We start from the raw sequence: 15336 nt of genomic DNA, 5'->3' as shown, positions 1-15336 counted from the left end.
TGATATCAGTCTGTGGTCTATCCAGTAAATACTGAATGAGGTGGGAGTCAGCAGCTGCTTAACTTAACACAAAGACCAGAAACAGGGAGAAAGGTTAGTGTGGCTTTGTCCCAAGATCCAGCTACCAGCACTTCAGCTTCATTTATACCTCTGCATTAAGGAGTTATGCCTCACCTCTGGCAGGTACTTTCATAGGCTCCATAGGTTATAACATAGCTGTAAAAAATGTGCCTGCACATGAGCTACATTGGTACCACAAGAACTCTGATTGGTCAGCATGGGCTGCTTGTGTTTTCTGACGCCAGTAACAATTGTTGAGAGTTGAACACTGGTGTTCGCTTCCTATTTCAGAACAACCAGCTTTGTTTCTTTTAACCAGGACAACAATCGTTCCTTAACCTCAACAATGTGTTTATTACTGTAACCATGACGACAAAGATCAGGTGTTATATGGACTTTAAAAACAAGACACTGCATGTTAATTAATGAGCTTTAAAGATGCCGGCTAGTAGTTTTTATGCTAAGCTAAGCTAAACTAACCAGCTACTGTAACTACATGCCTACAGATATGACAGTGGTGTCAGTCCTCTCATCTAACTCTTGGCAAGAAAGCTAATAAATGTATTTCTGAAAATGTCAAACTACTGATTTAAAGCTTAGAAGACTAATGGTTCATAATCAGACTAACTTGAAATGAGGAGACATTCAAAACACTGTGTCGGAAACAACCTCTGCAACACTTCAGGAATATTTGATCCTCATGTATAATGAGACGTGTCATTTTCCACTAACTCCACTCAATGAACATTGCGGCCTGACAAACCCCAATCATCACACAGTATGAATATAAATTAGCTGCTGTCTGTCACCTCAAGTCTAATGATTTAAGTCCAGTGATGTGGTAGTGCACCAAATATAAAGACCGTTCATATCCAGCGTGACAGTTGCTATTTCTCATAGCAATGACTCTATTATAGAATTTGACAAATTTTAATAGAAATGACTGATTTGGTGGTGGTGGTGGGGGGGCTAAGGTGTGCCAGAGAAGTATATTTGTCTTCAAGAAAAGGACTTGTCAGTGAGTCATATTGAGATCTTGAAGGTGGACTCAGAGGCATTTCCATTCATGCATTCTTTACAAACAGGTCCAGGATAAACTCTAAATTAATTTTAAGGCACTTGGGGTTATTTGTTGGGATTTTCATCAAACAATGATATTTTTTCACAATGCATTTCATATTTTTTTCTCTCCCTCTTTCAAGAATTTAGTAAAAAAAATCTAACATCCTAAAATTCATAGAAATGAATGAGTTCAAAGGTCGTACCCAGCATACCACTCAGCATGTGTTACATTCAAAAAGAGCTTTCACTATCTGCAATAGTAGGTAACCAGGTGCCCGGGGTGATCACACTTTTGCTCTGGTTGCTCTACGACTGAACTTCACAACCTTACACAGTCTCAGAAAAGCCAGATCTGTGCTCATTTTTACAAAGCATCCATACACCTTTAATGCTACAGACCATGTTTTCATGGTTTGTGTTTATAGATTGTCTTAGCCGTCTCTTTTATTATCCCTTTCCTTCCTGCTGTAAAGCAAATTATAAACATTGCAATCTCTGTACTGTTAAAGTACTACATAAACTGTATTGCTTGCTATTACAGCAGCCAGTGAGGCAGGGGTAGCCCATGATAAAACATAAACTGAAAATGACTAGTGGTGGAATGTAATTTATAACATTTACTTAAGAATAGTGTTGAGGCACTTTATATTTATTTCATATTTGTATCTATTTCATTGCTTTTTATTCCATTACAGATATATGACAGCTGCCGTTGCTTTGAAGATATAACATACCAAACATATGGACAGATTATAAATCAATATATTGATATAGAGTATTTTCAAACTAGCTCTCTGACAGCTAGCTACAGCATTAAAGAATATTAATGCATATTAACGCATCACAATCAATGATCTATTCTGTATCATTCACATTTATCTGCAATGAGTACCTCTACCTTTTATACTTTAAGTACATGATTTACAGTAACTACTACTACTACTACTTACAGTTTCTCCACTCGATATATGCACTGCTTTATAAGTCAATTTAAAATTAACCAGTTTTTAAATACAAAATGTTGGGGCCTACATGTTGGTTTAAGTTTAAGTCTATATTGACACTGTCATGCATCATCACATGCTGCATGCTACAGTGCTGCAGAGTCAGTAAAGGTAGTGCTTCCTGTTAGATTGGTGTATGTGTGTACTGAACTCTTCCTGAACCACTGCTGAGCTGCTGGAATCGCTGGAGGACCACTGGAGAAACGATTATCCAGACACCAGTGGGCTGCTGGCTGCTCCCACTGGCAAAGCAATCACTGTGTTATTTGGGAGAGAATGAATTACTGAACATTTTGAGATTAGACTGCTTAATCCCCAAATGAATGGCTCGGGGCATTAATAGAAACTGTACCAACATTTGTGTCTTGCATCTGCGTTGTCTGACGTTTATCCTCTATCACCTGCCATTCCATGTTTTTTAATGCATCTCGTGTTATTGTAGGTTTTATGGGGCTGTGCAAGCAAGAATTGTTTTCTTGTTACACTCCCTATTGTGGTGGCATAAAAAGTATCATCCTCTCCTCCAGTTTCTCTTTGTAGTCGATCCAACTCTGTGCCTTCACACATCTCCTGTGGCCGTGTTTGATTTGCTGTGGCCCTGACCAAAGCTCGACGCACGGTAGTGTTGGCCATGATTACCAAGAAGCAGAGATCTCTACAGGAACCCAGGAGCAGGCAAAACAAACAAAAAACAAAAAAAGGCTGCAGAAATCATAATAGGTAAGTACTGTCGAAATAAAGGCAACAGAGGATATGAGAATCCTTGTACAAAGAGGTATATTCTTGCAATATGAATCAGTCAGAGAAGACTGTGCCCTGCAGGGATTTCCATCATCTCTCTCAGACCTTGATACCAGGTTGAAGACGAAGCTTGCACCAGCTCCTTTTATCTAACCTGAGATTGGTGATTAGATTGAAGAGCCCAGCAGAGGAGACACAAGTCCTCTCCTCCGCACTGAGAGGAAAAGCAATGTTCCACAAGACTACACATTGATTACTCAAAATAAATCTCCATCAAACAAATGCCACATGCATAATTAGTCTATAGGAATAATTATAACTCTGATTAGTTTCTCCATGGGCCGACCTATGTAAATTAAGATTGACACCCGGCAGATATGAAGCACATAAATCTGGCTACAGAGACACATGGACACACACACTGCAACACAGTAACATGCAGCAGAATACAGGGGCGAGAAAAGGGATTTAGGGCCTAGGTTGCTGCACACATTCATCATCTAAGATACACAATCCAGAAATACTGTATGGTTTTTGTACATAGAAGTCAAAGAGTGCATTGCATTGTACAGAATATAAAGGACAGTCAGTTGCAGGCAATTACAACTCATACAGTCCAATACAACAGCCCTGTAATAAATCCTACCTTCATTATGGTCATAATCTTTGTTATTATACAAAGATTATGACATACTGATAAAGTTAAATTCGCACCTGTCTAAAACAGTGGTTAATAAACAGGTTGTGCTGCTGAAATTCCAATAACCTGTATTCCACTTCCACACTACATACATTACATATACATATTTTACTTTATAGTATACTGTTACTGCAGTTAGTATACAAGAAATCAACATTGTAAGCTCTAATAGTGGGCCATGCACAGCTAATTCAACCGTGACTCCAGAATGTTGCTGCCAATTAAACTTTCAATTTACCATCAGTTAATTTGAATATTTCCCCTCTGTCATTAGCTTCTCCTTCTCCTTTGCACATTGTTTTGCATTGTGGTAGATGTGGCGGTAGGTACAGACCATCGACATCAGACTCAAAAACTGGGGCTTTTTAGTATCTAGTATCTTTTTAGTATCAATACTAACTGTTTTAAGTATGCTTTTTGGCAGTTTTCCAGTGTAAACACACTACATACTCAAAACCTGCTCAGCATTTAATTGAAGCATGGATTTGGGACACAGCTGAGGAGTTTGCAGCCATGTTAGTAACTCTATGAGGCTGTACTTTGGTACTGTGGTGCTTTTGGAGTAAATGCTAACTGCCTTGTTTAGAAAATTTTATCAAATGTTAAAGACAACAAATGAGTTTAGACAAAAGCTAAACATTAGAACCCTCTCAAAGATAAAATGTATTGCATGATTATTGTATTAGACTGCATTTACTTTAGCTTGGTGTACCTAATAAACTGGCAAATGAGTGTAAATATGAGGTAAAAATTCACAAACACGTTGCCCAAGTGTGGTGTAAATCTGAGCAATATTTGCAGGCTGTTCGAGAAACAGCAATTTTTCTATTAAAATACACCTGTTGTAACTTTAACACACATGATGCAACAGGACAGACTGTGGCAGCGGACTTTGATATGTTTAATCTATACAAACATCTAGCACCAGGGTCCCTGTCTCTTTCTTCAAAAGGAAGGCAGAGCCTTGATCTGTCCAACTGCCCAGGGATCCTGCTGGCAGGGCATTCCTAATATTCGCGTGGAGACGGTGGAGCCCATTATTACCAGTGTGTGGCTGCTGTGGGCTCCACTTGATGTGCACCTTTCATCTCCAAAGCCATCTTTTAGGGAAACAATAACCAGCCCTAGCCATTCTTTTGAACTCACCAGGTGGGGGCAACAGTGCTGATATGAAGTGAACAGATGACTTGGGGGGTGGGGTGGGGGGTTGTGTTTTGCATTTTTTGTTCATGCATTGTCTGGCTGGCCTATCAATACATACGGTAAAACCTCTGTCAGCTGGTTTAATGTATATGCAAAAGAGCCAGACAGGTTATGTGTGGCTTCTTTTACATTTTAATAGAATAGCTGGAAATGACAGATAAAGCCATTGATAGAAAATGGAAATAAAAAAAAAAGTCCATGCTTCCACAACCAGAAACCAAATGAGACATTTTCAGGCTCCAAGATCCAGACCTGCCCTTTGAAAAGCATCCTCTTCAGAGCCACATGGCTTCATAAAACCTAAAAACAACAATAACAAAAAACCTGCCAAGATATTAAAAGACAGGATAAATAGTTATGATATGTTCACATTTATTGTGCAGTGACTTTTATATACATACATTTTATACACCTAATTTACATGAACAGAAATAAATTAATCTGCTAATGTTCTTTAACTCATCTGGCTTTAGTGTTGCCACTGACTGGACACAGCAAACTTTGAAGGAGAAAAAGCACAATAATTCCAACACATGAGTGACAAGTCAGTAATATGAGTCAATGTAGTCTAGTTTTCATTAGTGTTATATCTTACACATATAAAGAAGCAGTTGGTAAGACTCTTAGCATTCAATAACTTACAAAATGTTTAAAAACATCAATAGGAATCAATGAATGAAAAGTCTGAGAAAGGCCAGTCATCACAAAGTGCTGCTTTGCTTTCACAATTTAGTGACAAGGTCAGACAATAAGGTCAGACAACAGAAGAGACTCTATGAAAGCTTTATATTTGGAAATATCTGTGTCAAAGAAGTATCACACCTCACTATACTCATTTGTGACTCATTTCCAATCTATAACTCTCACACATGGCTAATAACTAATCCAGTTTAGTTTCCTATGTTTCCTTAGTTTTCTAAATAATCAAAGATGAGTGACTTTTGGAACAAAGGTCTAGAAAATTAAAAATCATCTCTCTATGTGTGAACTGTTCAATGCTGAAAGCAGATAAATGAGACAAAAAAAGAATTATTTAAAAAATGGCACCATTATGCACCATTATGCACCAGATTGACTCAAACATTCAACTCAAAGTCTCTCACTTTAATATCAGCATGATACAGTGGTCACGTTGTCTATTAAGAAATCATCATTTTATACATGATGTGATTTTTGTTTTTTAAAATAAAAAGTTGTATTTGTTATCCATGTCTATACACTCATCTTTACTATATTTAACTGAATGATTCTTTTGCACAAACAAAAAATTAATTTATAAGAGGACATGCAGTTTTTCTTTATTGTAGACTTATTTCTATGTCTACATGGTGAAGTCAGTCAGCCTGAGGATGTTTAGTAACTAGCTACCAATGCTTCAGATAACGTGGCCAAACAAATGCCCTGCAGAGGTCAATATTACCAAAAAATCTTACTAACTGCATCTTTAATATGACTATTACTATTGTGCTACATACAGTATTGATCACTGACAGACACAAAGATAAAATACAACTTGGCTAATTAGTGTGTTCTTTATAAAAAGTAAATCTAACAAGCTAATGTGAAAATCTTCTTAAGTGTGTACATTGTAGTGTGTGGAAATAAAAAACACATTAACTGGAGCGACCGGAGGCCCACACATGTCAAAATGTGGCAGAGGAAAAAATAAAAACATGAACCACTGGAGAACTCATCTCTAGGTTTCCCATATACACAAACTGTAAATACAAACATTAACCTGCTCTCGTATTTTCAATCTGACGGAAATGACAGGAAGTCTAACTTTCTACTGCTAGCTTATGATAAACACGGACACCAACTAGAGTGACATGCCTATGTAACACGAAACAACACATCAACTCCAGCCTCCTCTTACCGTACAGAAACACAGAGAAAGAATTTACAGGATACATTGATGGGTCTTAAGCACTAAACTGCTGCAAGCAGCGAGAACTCTAACCTATCAAAACATGCAGCTTGTGGTGAGTTTCTACAGTACTATTCAGTAATTTGTTGGTGGTAAACAGCTGTGTGAAAACCCAGAGTTTGTGTTTCTTATTACTATTATTTCTATCACAAGATAATGATTTTCAACATGGCTCTGCTGTTCCATTAGCCTCACACCCAACCTATTCAGACTCTCATTAAAATGAACAAATAATCACATTGCAGCCATCTTATCACCACACCATACAGGAACATCTGATTATTGCACACTAGCACTGAACTTGCAAATGTTCATGCAGAATGTATGAGAAACACACTACACTCAAATCAGTGGTTGCTCACTATGTGACAGATGACCATACAGTTCTTTGGAAGACTAAAATACATTGTTTGGGAGGGTCAGGGACATTTAACTACGTGGCACACTACTGAGACGCCTACAGCGCTTGTATTACAACCTATAGTGGTGGAGAGAGGTGCAATGACTTTTCAGAAAATCAGTGTTAGGATACTTGACACCAACTGACAATGACTGCATTAAAGTACCTTCTTTAGACAGTAGAAAAGGAGGAGTGTTATGAGATGATAATTGCACCGAGGAGGAAAAGGGAACGAGACAAATTCTGTGAGAGAATCGAGCGACCTCTTTTCCAAGCAAATTCTAGCGTCGGCATGTAAAATATATTACACCCATATCCAACATTCATAGCATTGTTTCTGTTAAAACACAAAAATAGTAAAGACTCACAGAAAGAATCCCAGCAAAGAAAAGACTTTGATTCCAGGGGTTCATCTGTTTGGAGATGAGTTTTAAATTGTTGTATAAAGTAAAAGAAAAAAAAAGGAAATAAATGCAATCTTTTCCAACACACATTTTCCCCAGAAACTACTCCACATACTATTACTAAGGACTAGACAGGTGAAACGGTCATAAGGCGAAACTGTGGCAGAAGGATGAGAGGAGAAGGAGACGTGAGAGTGACAAGGGGCTGTAGTGATGGACCTTGTGTGTGATGGACCATGCATCATCTTCGCTCCGTCTCAAGGGGATTGGGAGCCTGACCTGTAGCTCTTAAAGCTGCCTAGCAGACTCTGCACCCCCTTCTTGACCCGTCGAGCCACAGAGTCAGCAGGAGGAGTGGGCAGGCAGGAGGCTAGGCTGGGTGGACGTGCATCCAAACATTTCTGGTAGCGAAGCTTTAAAAAGAGGAACACACACACATACACACAGCATAAGTGGTGTATTGCTGACACAGGACTAAACACTGAAGTGTGCATATAAACAACTGTGATTCACATTTGTGCTTACCTTTTGACTTTGCCATAAAATAAAGTTAATCTTAACTAAACTGAACAAAAAAAAGAATCCATTTCTTAAATGTTCTCTAGATATCACCTCTCACCCACATCTCTTCATCTCTCTCTCTCTCTCTGTCTTTAGTGCTTTCCTCTCATGTCTCTGTTTACAACTCACCATGCATGCTGCCTGTACAGCCTCACTCAGACTGGCAGCATTGGGTTCGCACCAGAACATGTGACAGGTGAAATCTCGGGGACCCTCCGCCATGATGAAAGCGAAGGTGTGGACGTCCTTCCCCACACCCATGAACGACAGGAAACGCACCCTGCACTCTGACAGCACCTCCTCACTCTGGAGTTGGAGAAATAAAAAAGTAGAAATAAAATAAATAAAAATTTTGGTTTAATGCAACATTTGTACTCTGAAATGTAAAATTCAAGTAAAATTTTGGTGATGAGACATAAAAAAGTGGAATGTTGGGATAATCTGACGCTCTATCTTGGAATAATAACAAGTTCCCAACAGAAAAAAAAAACAAATTACAGTGAATAACAGGTAAAAAAAAAAAAAAAATCTAAAAAAAATTTACATTTGATGAAACTTAAGCCCTCGATTCAAAATCATCATAAAGCACTCCCTGAGTCGATGTCATGATGAGTTTGTTGTGTGTTACCTGTCTTGACAATATGGTGAGGGTAGCTGGAGCAACATTCACAGAGACAGGAGTCCAGTCATTCTTATCTTTCCCATTCATTGCTGCCTCTACCGCATCATTGATTACTTCCATACCTGAGAAAGAAAGAAAAAAATTAACATTAGAGCAACTCAAACACAGAGCAAAGCAGTTGAAGTTTTAACATAAACATGAAGTTTTCTTACCAACTGGCTTAGCCACAGGCTCACAACCAAGATAATACACATTGAAGCGCTGGAAGAGTTCATTTTTTGGAGCAGGGAACTCTGTTAAGAAAGGAGGAAGCATTAAGTGATCTATTTCCACACTGTGAAGAATGACAATATTAAAAGTGTATAAGATTTACCTTCAACAGGGATGACCACAGGTTTATCTGGGTCAGAGTAGAGCCTGCTCACTCCTGGCTTTGTCGCCTTTCTCTCCATCATGATCTAAAGTTAAATTAAGGGGCAAAAATATGTGAAGTTCCAGTAAGAAATCCATGCCTGATTATTAGCAAGGACACTGTATTGAATTCATAATGAAACAAAGTGAAATCCAGTAGAGGCTGACCTTTGAACACATCTCATGTAGGCTGGTGGCGATATTCTTGGCAGGTGAGTCACAGCGGAAAACATGACACTTCAAAACTTGGGTCAGGTTGTCTCGAGCCACATAAGCAAAATCCCTGAAGGTGAAATCATACGGAAAAGGTGACATTCATATATTCAATCATTAAAACAGTTTAAATGTGTAAGCCACATGTGCACATAAAACACATACACGACTGCAATCAACAACAGCACAGTGATTTGAAAAAAAAAAACTTAGTAGAAGGTAGAAGTCATTGAAATATACCTTTCCCTGTTTGTGATGAAAAATGCAGCATGGAAGAAAAAACATGTGTGTTAGAATACAGTGATGCAGGTAAGAGGCAGAAACAGGACAATTCAGGGGTGTTATTTTGTATGTAATGCTCATAAGGATCCAGCAGAGGGAAGCAGTGTGCAATAAAAGAGCACACACGCACGCACACACACGCGCACACACACACACACACACACACACACACACACACACACACACACACACACACACACACAAGCTGTGCCTGCCATGACAGACATTTTCAGGAATACTAAGCCTGTGACTCATGACTACAGGAGGCTGCACAAAATTTGCCATAATGTACACATTAAAAGAAAAACCTTGAAAATCCAGTTAATTGTAAATAACAGTTAGAGATGAGTTTTTCCAAGTTAAGTGAACTCACAAGAAACATTTTTCATGAGCTTCGATGCAAATTAAAAACAAATTGTTCTTCCATGTCAAAAATAAAATGTTTAGTTTAGGTCATTAGATTACAAAGAACTACTACAAATGAAATAAACTGGACCAATGATAGTTTGTCATTGATGAAAGCTATTTTAAGACTTGGTGAATAAATCCTGATCTTCCATTTTCATGTTAGCCTTAAAATGCAGATGCTGACCTGCCGTTGTCTCTGCCTACACCCCAAACACGGATGCTGCCGATTGGCTGAGTGTGAAGCAGAGTTTGGCCCAGTGGGTCGATCAAGTTCATGGTGTCATTCTCCAGGACCATCAGCATGTCCTTACCCTGTCAGGACACAAACATTCTTACTATGAGTAGCTTATGAATGTGAACTTTTAACAAGTCAACAGAATTTTTATATCTATATACATTAAAGCAGACTGTGAGAAGTAAAATCTCCTCACCTCTCCCCAGATACCAGCAGTGTCATGAAGGTTGTGTTTGTGATAAGAGAGCTGCCTGATGCAGTTGTTGACAGCAACACTACTTTTGCCGGGTGCCATGTCCTCCTCAGACATCTCTACCCAGCCCAGGGAACGCACTGCAAAACACTGAAAGAGCAAATATGCAACACATTAGTACAAAACAGGACTGCACAAGGAAGGTGAGGCACAGTGAAGTTAGGAAAGGTTCTAAATTTGAGATAAGCTGGCTCCTCTGTGAGTTACCAATGATCAATTCACCTCATTTACTCTTTTAGTTGCGTAAGCTAAGCAAAAATATCAAAAAATGCTTGCTTAGCTTAAAAAAAGAAATTAAATGCAAATGTGACAGGAAAAAAAAAATCACTTGGCCTTCCTGTTCCAGAAAGTATAAAAATACCAACTGCAATTACAGCACACCTACCCATGTGTTCAAGAAAGAGAAAATATTTACACAGAAGTGACCAAATAGCATTTTTAGTACAATACTGATTAGAACAAGTTCATTAGTTGAATTATACTAAATCCTGTTGAGAAATTTCCATTAGCCAAGATTCAAGTGCAATTTAAAGCCAGCCTTCTGCAGGCAATGTCAGATCTGGGGTCAGTCTTGTGGTTGAGATCAACAGCAGCAGTATTCTGAACACTAAATCTGATTTTGAGACACTTTTTTACTTTCAACATGTTTAGGAAATCCAACAGTAAAAACTGATTTACCTTGGTTTCTATATCTGTACAGAGTGGAGCGAGCTTCTCTTCTTCCTCAGACTGGGAGCAATTGTAGCTATGATAACAGAGGGAAAAAAAGAGTGTAACAGAAGGAGAATAAGAATTAGACAATAGGCTAAATACCAACTACTAACTAGTCAAACAAGTTCTAACAGCAACATACTTCAGGTTGATGGATGCATAGCGTAGAGTTGCCCCTTCAAACTCCTTCAGACTTTGATCAGATGCAACCTCTCCCTCCTCCTGAAGCCACAGATAAGGAAAAAAGTGTTAACAAAGACAATTTCAACTTTGCTAAACTTATTATGTATTACAATTTATGTAGTTTTGACAAAGACCATAGCAAACATGTAAATACTCCACTTCTGTGATCTGAAATACTATATGTATCATACTGAATGTATTTTGACTAAAATAAATCACACTGACCTTCCACAGTTCCCCTTCACCAGCTCCTTCATCTGTGCTGGAAAGGTGAGCCCAGGATTCCTGGAAAATGTTAACAAAATCTATTATTACCTAAAGTTTCACATGTTAGTGTCTCTAGCCAAGTAAAAGAGGCGCTAGATCTTACTTCAGGCTCCTCGCAAGGTGTAGTCTCCAGGGACGTAGTGGAGGACATCATGGAGTCACCAACTTTACCCAGGGGTGAAGGAGGCTCCCACTGGGTGGTGCCTGTAGGGATGTGCCAGTAGTATGTGCCTGATGTATCTCGCACTCTCATCCATCCTGAAGGCAGGTCTGTGTCCGTCTCAAAAGCACTGGAGTCCCAAAAGGACTCTGAAAGGCAGGGAGCAAATGAAAAACAGGGGAAAGTGTTAAAAGTCTCGTTGAACAAGAACAATAAAAAACATTTTGACCGCTTGGAAAGACACAAGAACAAACAGACATAGAACAAGGACTGTAAAACGTGTGTATATACCGAGAGCTATAAAATAACTGATTCTTAAAAGTAGGTATGGTGTCTGATAATCAGATAAACTGGAATATACTCATGGGGTGATGATTCACCATGGCCAGCAGATAGTTTAACTTCTTTAAAATCTTTTCAATAACCACATTTATCTTTTGTAAGTGATCTTTGAGCATTTGACTTTCCCTTTCATCAGCTTTCCAATAAGAAAGAAACATGACTTAAACAACACAGTTGAAGCTAAACTGCATCAGTTTTCTCAAATAACTCATTCTTCTTACTGAAATAATATTGATAAGATTAGATTAGTGCTACACTGCTACTACAGTATACAGTACTCTATATCCTGTTTATACTCTATACCCCTGCACGGGCATCATCAACCAAACTGTTTGACCTAACACACCAAATCAACACTGCACAAAACAGAGCATGCATGGACACTGTAGCCATTGCACAGATGTTGGTGTTTCAACCCACTCCACCTTACAGACCGATATAACAATAATCAGCTAGAAAACATTACAGATTCAGCTTTAATTTGTTCAAAACCTTTCACAAAAAGCATTGTAAAACCTCCAAACATGCCAGCTTTTATCAGTAACACTATACATTAAGTCCCCTGATCAAGTATGAAAACCATACACAGACCTGTGATAAATGGTGTATAAAATACTATGACATAGTTGTGAGCAGATATAAGAACATTTCAAGTTTCTAAGCAATGTACAGTATCTATCGCCAAATATAAGGCCTATCTGACATCATTAAAACTGTATTTTACTACATCGTAATTTATTATCTGTTTATACACCAGCCTTCACTTAAAGAAGCTTCACAGGAGGGGTCATAGTTGTTGACAAAGTACATTAACAATAAACACTAAAATTTATATCTTTGTTAAATATTTATACACTGCTCATGAACGGTAAATAGGTTAATTTATAATTTTGGTGTTGCGCTTTTATCCAATCTGTGTTTTATCTACTTAGTGCTCAGTATGTAATTTGTTGTTATTTTGAAAGCATATATTTAAGTTATCACCATGTCTTCTCCATTTGAAAGGCAAGCTGTTTTGAGCTACATTTTACTATTCTTAATGAATGTTGTCTGTTCAAGCTGTGCCATCCACCTGCTCTCATAATCATGTGTAATGTTGTATTGTGGCAGAAATGTGAGGCCTAAACGTCGATTCCATGTACTATTTACCTCTGTTGCCATTTGGAGAGCTGTCAGTTGTGTTATCCTGAGACAGTGCAGGCCAGCTGGACTCTTCATCACTTGGTGTCCCGTTCATGTTGGAGAAGAGGAGGCAGGCATTTCTCCCCACAACACTGCCCTCCCTCTGAGACTCCACATTACTCTGTTGTTCTGCCACTTTCTCTCCTCTGGTATCAACTGATGTCTCGTCATCCTCCTCTGACTTGTTCTCCTTCTCTTTACCATCCTCTTCTCTCTCTTTATCTTTCTGTTCTGTGGATTCCAGAGTGTCGATGAGTAGTGGCTCATTAAGGATGTTCTTGGACTCCTCTTGGCTGAGACCAGGGGTCATTGCTATTTTGGGAGACTTGGTTTGCTCCTCGTTTCCCTGTTGTTCTTCCTGAGTGGTGTTCTGATGAGGGAAGTCTTCCTTGTTCCCATTCTGGCTGATATTGCAATTGTGGTCCTGGTCCTGTTGATTCTCGGCTACTTTCCGCAGCTGGTTCTGGCCTTCTTTGACCCATTTGGCATTGTTGCCAGTGGACTCCTGGTCGCACCAGTGGCTGCTGTCATTCAGCTTGTTCTTTAACTCTTCCTCTTGCTTTTGTTTGTTCACAACGTATGACATATCTTCATCATCATGGCCACCCATGGTAACTTTCCACGTAACTGCTCTGATGGAGGAAAAGGTTGAGATTTATTAGCATTGCGGTTAGCAGGCTAGCTAGCAGGCTATCGACTAATAATATTTTTACTCAAGAATTTCTCACCAGAGTTCGCAAAATATACTACGAGTGTTGTTAATGAATATGTTCAGAAACATTAACTTAGTCATAACCGCTATTACCTGTCTAAATTGTAGTTAAAATTGTCTTTAACATAACAACTGCCAGCAGCATTTCAATCTGGAGACTGAAGTCTGTTTATCATTCGTCTATTCCGGGTTGCATATCACTGCGGTTTCTTTCACTGTTAGATATTTCGGACGAATATGAAACGCACTTCAGCAGTTTCGCCTCCCATTTGCCAACACGGCCGTTTTCCCTATAGATACTGAGCTTAACATAGAGCCAGTCATGCGCTCAACGTGTAATTTCAGGTTCAGTCAGTTGCTTGTTAGTTAAAATCCAGCTTTGAACGTAAACCATACGCTAAAACACAGTGATAATTCTCAGATGCCATGGCCGCAGCTGGAAATAACGGGCACCGTCCGCCATCATCACCGTCGTCATCTTAGCTAGGCTAACGTTAGCACCAAACAGGAAATCAAACGCGAGTCCGGTGGCTGAAATTTATCAAGATTGTGTGAAGAATTTTGACTTACCAACTCCACCGAACCCCCTGTTGTTGAAATATGCGGAACAGTGCGAGCTAACTACATATTTCCATAAATCGTGAGGACTCTCTTCGTCTCTAGGTGGTTTCTGTTAGTGGGCTCGGCTGGTGATGGAGGCTGAACCTGCGTCACGGATAAACGTCACGGCAGGAGCCTACAACTGCCACTCAGGCAACAAAACTGCCCTTTAAGTTGCAACTAAAAATAATCCACTAATAGTTTATAGATCAGTAGTAAGATAGTGAGTAAAAGAAATTATGTTGTTCCACAAATCCCTTTAGCCCTTGTTATCTTGGCTCGGGCGCTGACAAACTCCAGTGGACCATTTGACCTCTGACCTTCTAGACAACAGCTGCAGGGCATGTGGACCAGAACCCTTTCCTTGCAGTATAAATGACTTATACTGATTAACATTTGTTCCTGCTAAGTTAAGGCTTATGACCCTTTAGTGACAAATTAATGTTGTTTTAGAAAGTGAGAAAGCTGTGACACCTAAGCTGTGACTAACCAGCTGGAAAATTTTCATAATCTTAAAGTTGTTGATCTATAAAGTATAATTGAATGATTTATTAACCATTAATAAAGCCATTAGTTTTAACTTATACACCATTTTATAAAGTGTGGCTTATCAGAAACCAGTGCCAAAATGTTAAGTCAAACATTTTTTTAAATTGCCACTAGTCAGCAATTATGGGATGACCAATTTCATCT

At 38.9% G+C, this 15336-nt stretch overlaps 1 protein-coding gene across 2 annotated transcripts; it reads right to left on the bottom strand.

Moving 5' to 3' along the window:
• Nucleotides 1-5125: 5125 nt before the first annotated feature.
• On the bottom strand, nt 5126-14772 carry apbb1 (amyloid beta (A4) precursor protein-binding, family B, member 1 (Fe65)). 2 transcript variants are annotated; one of them, XM_018665400.2, is made up of 14 exons: nt 14614-14772; nt 13299-13963; nt 11751-11956; nt 11606-11665; nt 11340-11419; nt 11165-11231; nt 10430-10576; nt 10183-10310; nt 9264-9378; nt 9058-9142; nt 8897-8977; nt 8691-8806; nt 8192-8368; nt 5126-7914 (listed from the first exon to the last, which is right to left on the bottom strand). In XM_018665400.2, exons 2-14 carry the CDS (start codon nt 13939-13941, stop codon nt 7759-7761), a joined length of 2061 nt encoding a protein of 686 aa, XP_018520916.1. In that variant the 5' UTR covers nt 13942-13963; nt 14614-14772; the 3' UTR covers nt 5126-7758. The 2 variants fall into 2 exon arrangements, with proteins under 2 accessions (XP_018520916.1, XP_050921640.1); XM_051065683.1 differs by lacking the exon at nt 14614-14772 and adding an exon at nt 14137-14544.
• Between the last annotated feature and the right edge of the window lie 564 nt (nt 14773-15336).

Source organism: Lates calcarifer, linkage group LG21 (genome assembly GCF_001640805.2).
Source record: "Lates calcarifer isolate ASB-BC8 linkage group LG21, TLL_Latcal_v3, whole genome shotgun sequence".
Lineage (NCBI taxonomy): Eukaryota > Metazoa > Chordata > Actinopteri > Centropomidae > Lates > Lates calcarifer.
The sequence above is the reverse complement of the archived record's forward strand: the minus strand, read 5'-3'. Positions and strand labels throughout refer to the sequence as shown.